The sequence below is a fragment of the Gadus chalcogrammus genome, chromosome 23 (assembly GCF_026213295.1).
Source record: "Gadus chalcogrammus isolate NIFS_2021 chromosome 23, NIFS_Gcha_1.0, whole genome shotgun sequence".
Taxonomy (NCBI): domain Eukaryota; kingdom Metazoa; phylum Chordata; class Actinopteri; order Gadiformes; family Gadidae; genus Gadus; species Gadus chalcogrammus.
Genome location: NC_079434.1, coordinates 20,182,666 through 20,193,409, shown reverse-complemented (window position 1 = coordinate 20,193,409; position 10,744 = coordinate 20,182,666). Strand labels below are relative to the sequence as shown.

Below are 10,744 nucleotides of genomic sequence, written 5' to 3'. Positions count from 1 at the left end.
ATGCGTGGGTGCGTGCTTGAGTTTCTGCGCGCGCGAGTGTCTGCGCGCACGCACGCGAGTGGTGTAAGTTGCATCTTTGTTGTCCATTGGTCAAATTGAAAAGGGAATAAGTATAATTAATTATTGAAATTGATTTCTGTCATATTTAATATTGACAATAAGGATAAACCTGAATGAGGTTGTTCTTGTTGAACAGATACAAGCTCTTTCATCGTGGGAGTCGCTCTAGTGTTTTACATTATAACAAAGTGTACCCCTCAATGCCTCTCAAAAGATCTGCATCTGAACTCTCCGTGGCTAAAAGCTCAGACTAAATGAGTATAATACTAGTAAGAGTGATGTGACAGATGTCTCTGCGTGTCCCTCGCAACACTCATAACTGTCAGGGCAATGGAGATGGGCTGGTGCGAAAACATAATTAATTCCAATTGGCTTACTGGCATGTGTTGACAGACATCTGTTTGGCTGGAGAGTAGATTACTTGATTACACCTGGGGCCAAATACCTTGCCATGTTACAATTAAAAGCACGAAAATAACAGATCAAACTCTGTATTCACACAATATACCCGTATTTTTTACATCTCGGCGCGAGAATCCACATCTGTAAAAAAATAATTAAAAAGGATTGAACGAGAGTCCTAAGCACGGCGCATTGGTTTATTGCATTTGCATCAGTTGCCCGGGGCAACGGTTGCCCTGACCTATCAAGCCAAGCAGAATGACACCTGCTGGGAGTAGAGCGAGAGTGAGCGAGAGAGTGAGTGAGAGAGTGAGCGAGAGAGAGAGACTGAGAGACTGAGAATGAGAGAGGGAGAGAACGAGAGATGTAGAGATAGAGAGTGAGGTAGAGCAAGACTGACAGAATGAGATTGAGGGAGTGAGAAAGAAAGAAAGAAAGAAAGATGGAGAGAGAGAGAGATTCGATTTTTAACATAACTTTATTGTAACATTTCTTACTTTACAATGGTCTTTTTTTTTAAAGCTAAATTAGCTTTTCCAAAACATATATATTATCCTATACCTTATAAAAAATGTATCTCAGCACCAACGAAAGTAAACAAAACACCATCAACATCCCAAATGTTTTTTAAAGAATCCAGATCTTTCATCTGTTCATAATACTTAAATTCTAGTAAAATCCATGCTTTTACCAAACCCTTGAAAGTTGCAACACACTCTTTAGCTTGACCACTTTCTATTTTCTGCTTCCTACTAAAGTAGATCGCAAGTTTTGCTTGCCCAAACAAGAAATTAATCAATCTCCCTTTTTACTTTTTCATCATCTCAAAACAAAAAATAAAAAACTGTTCGCTAAGATTCTCTCCAAAGGAATTGAACAAACTTCTAAGCAGAGAAAATAATGGTGTCAATCTGCAACAATATAAAAACCAGTGAAAAATTGTCTCTACATGAACAAAATGGGCATGTATCTGAAACGGCAGAGTCTAAAATGGATATGAAAGCATTCACTGCAATTATCCCATGTAGTACTCGACCTCAATGTCCTTGCTACTGTGTGTTTTTTGGGTAAAAGCAATGGCAATTTGTTTTGTTTTCAGGACTTCATGCAGCGAATTCCTTTTCTTTACGTCCCTTGCTCTGTTTAGATTTAAAGATGCAATCCTAAAACTACTCATGTTTATGAAAAATTTTGAAAACAAGAGGCAACGTATCAATAGTGTAGGCCTATATCCGCTCAACAGATTGTTATTTACTGTTTGGCCATTCATCTTCATCATTTATTTGCATCTTTTGCACCAGTTTCCTCAGCCTATACCTCTGTCTCTACAAGACCATCACCGCCCCCGTGTCTAATTAGTTTCCTCACAGTCTCAATTAACAGCAAACGATTAGGAAAATAATCTACAACCACAACGTCTCTTTTGCCTTTAGTATTTTCCAAAAAACGTTCTTACTTGATCTAGACCAGGGGTGGGGAACCTTTTTCACATCAAGGGCCATTTCAATTTTTCCAAAGTCCTCAGAGGGCCGTACCATTATGAACACATAACTAAAGATGAAAAAAAAGACAAAAAAAGTCTATAACTGCTGTGTTACTAAGCCTCATGTTTGCTGCATTTCTAGACTCACCTAATGTGATGGCTGGAACTGTTTTTCTCTAGCAAGGCGTCTGATGTCAGCTGGCAGTGATGATGATGCTACTCCAGGGATGGGCAACTTTCATGATAAAGAGGGCCACATTTTTTATCATAACCATCGGAGGGCCACATGACTGCACACTTCAACTATACGTGAACTGAGAGAAGCTACATAATTTTGAATTTGGTAGATGATTTCCTGTATTCTGGTGCATTTTGGCGATGGCCACTACCTAAAAAATCGTCCAGAATCATATCATTTTTTTTATTTATTTTTTTAATTATGTGCAGGCTGAGTGGGCATGCGGGCCGCGGGCCACATGCCCGCGGGCCGCGTGCCGCCAGTTCCCCATCCCTGATCTAGACTATAACCCTGTCTCCCCTGTCCATCTGGAAGTAGTCTTTCTGGAAGAGACGAGTCTGAGAAATCCCCCTCACTATCTGATGTTGACCCTGCTGTGTCATCTTCAATTGTCCGTTCTCTTGAAGGCCCAGGAGTAAATTCCCCTTTCCTATTATCTTTTTTTTGCTTTCTCTTGGTGGGTGGAACTTTAAAAAGCGTACCATCCTCCTGTACCATTATTTGATCCTCATTAAACAAATCCCCCGTCATGTCCACATGACTTGTTTCTGCAATGCTTTGAGACTGAATTTGCTTGTCTGACTTTGCATCAACACTGTTTGAAATATTCCCGACTTCAAAATGATAAGGTGCACTGCTGTATCGGTCTCTGCCACCTCAGCCTGTTGCTGCGAATCCAGGCCTCCAACGACCACTAAAATCCCGCTACCGCTACCCCCCGCCGCTTCAGGCAGAGCCCGTTGCCCCACCGGCTCCACGGGCTCCACCTGCGCAGCCGGTGTAAGTACCATATCGGCTCGGCTTCCAGATCGGCTCGGGGTCCGTCGTCTGCTGATTACGTCACACAATAGCTATCTACAGCAATAAGGTTTTTTATGGCCTAAATTAAAGAGCCTGTAATGATCTTTCATTTTGAACATAGACCATTCCCAACCTATCTGTACGGATAGTTTTCTTCTAAAAACAAAACATCCCTCGGAATCATCTTGGCTGCTAAGATAAGCCGTCCATGTTGCCAGATTGGGCACATTTTCAGCCTGATTTGGCTACTTTGAATCACGTTAGGCTGGAAAAACGGGACTTATGCCCAATCTGGCAACACAAACCGAAACTAGACATAGGGTGTGTTCGAAATGACTTACTAATTACTACTTACTACCTACTCAATACTTGGCTTACTACTCGAATCCTTAAATAATGATTGAGTAATCCATTTTGAGTAATCGACGTTCGGAAGACCGTTCTTACTTAACCACCTCAGATGACGTGAATCAAATGACGCGTCAATAACCTACCGGCCGGGCGCCGTTAATAAATATTATAAATAAATATATAAACGTTACATTTAACGTCACAGTACATCTTTAACCTAAGGATTTGCGGTGATATGTTAAAAACAATTATTAAACAATTACATCGGTATGGCTGTGGGCTCTGCTGCTGCGGCTCCCCGTTTAGCGCCATTGCTTCCACTGTTCTTTTGAATAGACGCAGTGCATTCTGGGGCGGTTGAGTACGTCTAGTAAGCTAGCGATGCTTACACAAAATCTTTCCGGAAGTAGAAGACATTCGGATACTACTCGCTTACCTAAAACTCGCTTACTACGTTCTGCTTACTCAATTTGACGTCATAGTTAGTAAGAGTAGGAAGCAAGTAGGTGGTTTCGAAAACACCCATAGACCTACTCGCGCACACACATGTGCTCGCTGTTGCCTCGTGGTTGCTATGACTACAGCCAGAGCTGCAGCACAAAACAGCCAATCACAACTGTCCGACGTACAGCCAATCACAATGTACGCCCATTCAAGCGTACAGCCAATGATATTGTGTAACGTAATCAGCAGACGACGGACCCCGAGCCGATCTGGAAGCCGAGCCGATATGGTACTTACACCGGCCCTGGCAACGGCACAGTCACTTCATCCGGACAGCTGCGCACAGCGTGACAACACCTGACCACATCCGAAGCATTTCATCGCTTCTGTAGTCGCATAAATCTTGCAATCAAAACCATAAATTTTAAACCTCATAGCCAAATTCAATTCATCAATTCCTGCCTTTAAGATCATATACACGCGTCTCCTGAATGACACAGCGCGTTTCAGTTTAGGCAATTAACAACCCGATGACATCATCTTCATAGACGACACAAGCTGCCCATGACAGGACGGTTCCCTTTCCAAAGCGTCATCGCTTATAAAGGGAGGGCAAATTAGACAGAATAACTCTTTTAGAGGGATTATTGCGTGTTTCTCAAAACGATGCCTCGTTCGACAAGAGTGTTAACTTTATCTATGGCGTCTAGAAACATAACTACAGCGCCATTCATTCTGGACAATGGCTTAATACTATCACAGCCCACCACCTCACCAGCCGCTAACCCACGTTCCTCCACCGAAAACTCCACCTTAACGCCATGCCGGCGCGAGAGATTTCTCAAACCTGCGTTCATTTTTTTGCACAACCAACAACCAGCTTATCTCTGGCTGCCGCCGTATTTTTAAAAACCTTGAAACAGTGCTCAAACGTGCTTGTGACAATAATACAAAAATAAAAGTGAAAAAGTATGTAAAAACCAAACCACTAGAGAAACCAGTCGCGCTCCGACACACTCCCCACAAACGCTCACGCAGAGGTAGAGCAAGACCGACAGAATGAGAGAGAAAGACAGACAGACAGACAGACAGACAGACAGACAGAACGACAGAACGACAGACAGACAGACAGACAGACAGACAGACAGACAGACAGACAGACAGACAGACAGACAGACAGACAGACAGACAGACAGACAGACAGACAGACAGACAGAGAGAGAGAGAGAGAGAGAAGACCTCATCTTTGCGCACATGTTTACGTCGCCGTACCTTGTATTCCTCCTAGTCTTGTCTGGCAAGCATGAAAACAACCTCAACCAATGGTCGGGTTCAACCCCACCCGTTTGGGTTGTGTAAGCGCTCTCTAAAAACCTGTATCACATCTTTCTCCGAGTTCCACCGGGTTGAAAACGCTCGGTGTTTTGGGGAGCCTTTCATATGCATCGCCGTGGCAACCCACCTAGCCATGCATCATGCATATGTTAACCTGCTTCTATTCCGAGACGGATGAACTGACATTCATAATTCATGAAAGCATAGCATTGCTGACAGGGATCCTCAGGAATTTTAATCAGTGTCAAAAAGTTAATTCTCGAAGCAGGGATGAAGAATCGACAGAGAACGGGGAGTCTCCTGACAGTGGTTTGATTCAGAGTTAACATCGGGTTACAATCCGACTGCTTCGTTCATTTTAAACCCGGTCTCTGGATGAATATCCAAAGTCCAACGGCAGATGCAAATCTCAGTTCAAGGTGTGGGGGAGTTTCACCTCATTTGACTTTGTATTTGTTTCGACCCATCAGTTGAACTAGGTGGGAATCTGTATGTATGTAATTGGTCAATACAAACTCGGCCAGCAGTAGTAAACTAACATAAATGCCTGTAAAAGTTTCAACCAACATCATGTAAACGGGTCATTGTATAAAACACACGCTAAAAAAATCTTCTGAAAGCTGGTGCACATTCGATTTGTTCGGCAGAACCGAAAGCAGAATGCAAGGCGTAACTTCACCTTTCGCAGCCGTTGGTTCCCGTCCTGGTGCTCCGAGCTCTCTCTCTCCCCCCTAGCATCTCTGCTATAACTCAAAACTACTGGTTTGTTTTAATCCAATTTCTGCTCTCTGATGCAGCATACAGCCACAGCCCGGTGGGGTATTCATTCATAAACTATTAATGTTGAAAGAAATCGACTACCCAAAGTCAAGTCAAACCAGATCCAAAATGTTAACCGTTTTTAAAATGCTTCTCGGCCCCATCTCAATCGCTCTGTTCCTATCACTGCATCAAACAACAAAACACACAGTACACAGTACTGTGTGTTTTGTTTTTACACTGACTGTCATTGGGAGTCTGATAATTTCCTAAATCCTTCAATTTCTCATCCAGCATGACAGCTGGATACAGGTTGATACTGGGGGACTCAGGACATTGCATAGAGTCACCTCTTCATACATTACCCAGTTTACATGCTGCAACAGCATACCAGTGCTCAATATTTCTCACTGCTTTGCCATTTATTCAAATCACTTGCATTTTTTTGTTTTGTATCTTTTATTTCACTGTCACTTTTTCCTTTCACTGTATACTTGTATACATGGGACAAAAAACACGCTTGAATCTTGAGTCTTGAAATCTCATGTGAGCCCTAAAGTGCCTGAAACAGAGAAGTGACAACGTACCACTCACAAGATCCCAGCCGTAACCTCTGTAAAAAATAATGAAAAGCTAGCCTCAAACGTTGTGGTGGAATGAGTTTATTGAAACAGCGTTAGTGGGAGAAGTTGCTGAAGATATGATCAGGGTTCATACCCGAATGAAATCACGCCAAGACACTTTGGCTAAAAGTGTCTAAATTACTAAACAGTAAATAGAACAAGGATCTCACTTTTAAGAATTGCAAAGTGCTGAGGGTGTTTGACTCCATGTTAAAGCCTCGATTCGAACCCCAATATCCGCAGTCTACAAGTCGGCATCTCTGAGCAAAATGACCCCAAACCCCCACCCCACAATCCCCATTGCCATAATGTAACTTGGATGGAAGCATCTGGTGAATTCACTGAAGAACCGTAAACTCACACTTTCAAACCACTTTAAAGCAGAGTTCATCCAACGGAGTTAGGGGCGCAGCTGATTGTATAAACTCCTACCACGGCTTTAAAATAACATAATTACCACAGTCTCTATACGGTCCTGATATGCTGGGGCTTGCAGAAAACAATTAGCCGACTAATTAAGACACATCCTTGAGTCAGGCGAACCACAGGACATTGATTTGCTAGTAATCACAGACAATGTGACTGACTCAGATTCCCGCAAACATCCCTCCATTTACTGTTGTACTCTTATTTGTACAATCGTCCAAAGGTATTGCAGCAAAATTGCATTGAAAAATAAACCAAGAAAATTCTTGCATTGGACTGATTATGAATTTGTTAGAATCAAGCATTTCACCCAGTCTGCCAGTTTTGTTTACTTTCCAGCGGACCAGAAAGTGTGACATGTTTAAAATTAGAACACTTTGAAGAGGAGGAAGGGTTTAATTATGGGGTTACTACCCATTCATTTTCCAGGGACATGTTGTGTGTTGTTGTGTGATCAAACACACAATGATCCTTTGTTATGGACACCTCAACATCTCGGAGACAGAGATGAAAAAACGTGATGGTTCCACCACAACACCCTAACTCGATTGTGAAGTGATTATTTTTCCACAGATAAAAAAAAAAAAGTTAGGAAATGTGTCGCAGTTTCAAAAAGAAATAAATCAACTGTCACTGCATCCCAGTATAGAGACAAGCTAGCCTTAAGTTAACTGGCTAGCCTGGACGCCTATCCAACCGACTGACATTTCATTAACACTTCTCTAAAAGTATGTCTAATTCAAACCACACTTACACAGTTTTGACTTGAAGGGGAAGTTAATGTCACGGGCATCGGCTCCTGTTTAACTATTAAATCCTGTTCTCGATTTTGACATAATGCTCCTCCACCAAGAAAATGGCTGCCATTTTTTCTTTTTGTGAAATGTCAACGATGTAGACCTCCAACTCTTTCACATCCTAAAAAAAAACCCTGTATTCATTCTCGCTTTAACTGACAAACCCAGCGCTAGTCTTATTAGCTCCTGTTTCTCTCTGCAAGCGAGCAGGAGCACGTCGTTATACAAGTTCTCTCTATCTCTCCCTCTACCTCTCCCCCTCTCCCCCTCTCTCTCTCCCTCTCCCTCTCCCTCTCTCGTCTCGCTAGGATGGAAAGATCCGGAGATAAACACAGCAGAAGAAATGGTGGCAGTGACTGCAGTGAAACACACACTCACGTCAAACACATACACACAGACACACAGTTCACTCAAACATACACTCACACGCCACTCAGTGACACTCACTCACACACACACAACGGCGGTCCACCAGCCAAGAGAACTCCCAACTTTCCGAACTTATGAGGCACCTGCTCACCACACACTGGGTGACCACGGCTGTCAGCCAATTGTCTCCCCCATCCTAGGGGACAGAATGGCGGGGGATCGTTAGGGTGTTGTCCGTAATGAACGGACCGAGCCGGCACTGCCCGCTCCCAACTGCTGCGCTCTGGTTTTCGCTCCCTTGCCTCCTTTTGATTGGGATGATTGGGAATTATAGAGTCTCTCTCTCTCTCTCTCTCTCTCTCTCTCTCTCCTCTCTCTCTCTCTCTCTCTCTCTCTCTCTCTCTCTCTCTCTCTCTCTCTCTCTCTCTCTCTCTCTCTCTCTCTCTCTCTCTCTCTCTCTCTCTCCTACACACATACACAATCCCTCTCTTTTTATCTCTCTCTCTCTCTGCGGATGTATGAAACAGTGACAGGAGCGCGGTAATGCTGGTTGAGTCGAGGCATGGTGGCTGTGGGGGGGGGGGGGGGGGTCACCGCAGTGGAGACAACCCCCCCCCCGCCCCTCCCCTTACTGCTGGACTGGGTGCTGTAATTGGTGGGCCGCTGCTACAGCATCTGACAGCCTGTACAGGACCTCTCTTCCTCCTCGCACACACTCACACTCCGGAGAAGTACCATAACTAGGCTTTGGGTGAAAGTGATGTGGACACAAGTGTATATATATAAATAAAGATATAAAGACATATATATATCTATACATATAGATATATGAGTGCATATTTTACCAGCGCAGTAGGCAGGTGGTAGGTCCTGTTGGAATCTTTTCCTTTCAACACCAATCGGAGTACCTCATGCCGTCTGGAATATAAGCAGAACTTGTGCTCTTAGGATTCGCGCTGATATTCAGAATCATGGAGGTGTGGATTGTGTCAGAATGTGTTCAAACTCAGAAGATCTGATTCAGAATGTGTTCCAATATAGAAGTTCCGATTCAGAATGTGTTCCGAATACTGAAGTTGTTGTGTGTCAAAAAGGTATTTTTTAATTTAAGCTTAAGGTGCAAGGCTGTGGAGATATCCAGCAACCTTAAAGGGAAATTATTGATAAGCTGGCAGCCATGAAACAGTATTCATCCATCAAAAAAAGAAAAAAACCAAACTCATATTGTTCCCTTAGCGAGACAACATTTATTTACCAACTTTTCTGACATCTTATTCGTCCGATGATTTATGAGCTAATCCGAGAAGTAATTTTGACTAAATGCCAAAAGTTACAATATTCTGTGTTCTATGGCCTCATGGCATATTGTTTCAATCCATGGGCCAAACGTACAATGAAGACACACACAAACTGTGCATGTGGTTAATTATTTACCACTTTAATGCCACTTTTTCACGATTTACCGTGGAATTAGCAATCTGTGCGTTCTGCATCATTCTCAAAAAGGGCCTATGGGTAGACTGCGGACAAGGTTATCGTAGCCGGTATAGAGTACTAAAGTGTAAACGTCATGTTGTCCTGGCACCCGGATTTTCAGTTCTAAACAACCAAACGAGATATGGCGTTATCCATTGCTGCGATGTGTTGTTTCTTTCAAAATGAAAATAAATCAATTTCAAGAGGTGAAAATCACTACCAATGGAAACATGTCGAGGCTTTCATGTATTCCCCTGGGGTATTAAAAGGAAAAGTTCGCCAACGTTACTTTAGTTTTTTTTTTTATCTGAAGACAATCATTCTCAATATTACTTACATCATTGGTGAGGCAAACTCGCAAATCAATTCACAAAATAATCCATTTTCTATAAAAAGTTTGAGTGGCATAGGATTTCCCCTTGTTAATTTAAGATGAAAGAACAGAATATCGGTTGCTACGGAAACGTGACGTCACCCTTCAAATCAGTACTCTATTGACAGGGAGGCGACCCCAGCCACTACGCTTACTTGCCCGGACTCGATGTACAAGCTTGTGACGTTGTCGGTTTGCTGCACACCACCCAGGAGGCCGCCGCACTCCACCCTGGGGGGGCTTTTATCGGGCTCCTCCTGACCAGTGCCGCGTGGTGGGGCTGTTAAAAGCGGTTTATTGCAGAGGTTGAGTGTAGAGCAGGAGGTGTTGTCATGCTGCCATGCAGGAGATCTCCCCGAGTGTGTGTGGAGATGGCTGGTTCAACCTGGTGCACACTGATTGCTCAACGCACCACAGTTGTGCAGCCTCACCCAGACCCAGAGTCCAATCAGTCTGACTCTGGGCCTGGTGAGGCGGCTTAAACCAGCCATCATTCACACTACACTACACAAAGGCTGAATCCGAATGCTCATACTTGACTGCTATATAGTATGCATTTTGTAGCACGCCACAAATATAGCGCGTCCGAATGCTCAGTACGCATTGTGTAGTACGGAAAACGTTTCCGAATGCGTACTACCGCCACAGTAAACAACAGAGTTCACTACGCTATCCCACAATGCAACAACGAAGAAGAGATGGCTGACCCGACACCACCAGAAAGACGTCGTAGAAAGCGGCGAAAAAAAGAGACATTAAAAAGAGTAAAAAAGTAGTGTATGTATTTAAGCAAAAAGAGATATTTCT

General features: G+C 43.3%; 1 protein-coding gene across 1 annotated transcript in view; it reads right to left on the bottom strand.

Annotated features, from left to right (window-relative positions):
• LOC130377031 (cadherin-6-like) overlaps nucleotides 1-10,428 on the bottom strand; it is a 136,775-nt gene extending 126,347 nt beyond the window's left edge. Inside the window, exons 1-2 of the mRNA XM_056583969.1 lie at nucleotides 10,350-10,428; nucleotides 10,093-10,217 (exon numbers count right to left, since the gene is read on the bottom strand). Of these exons, the coding sequence (XP_056439944.1) occupies nucleotides 10,093-10,217; nucleotides 10,350-10,428 (204 nt within the window). The remainder of the gene's footprint in view (nucleotides 1-10,092; nucleotides 10,218-10,349) is intronic.
• Between the last annotated feature and the right edge of the window lie 316 nt (nucleotides 10,429-10,744).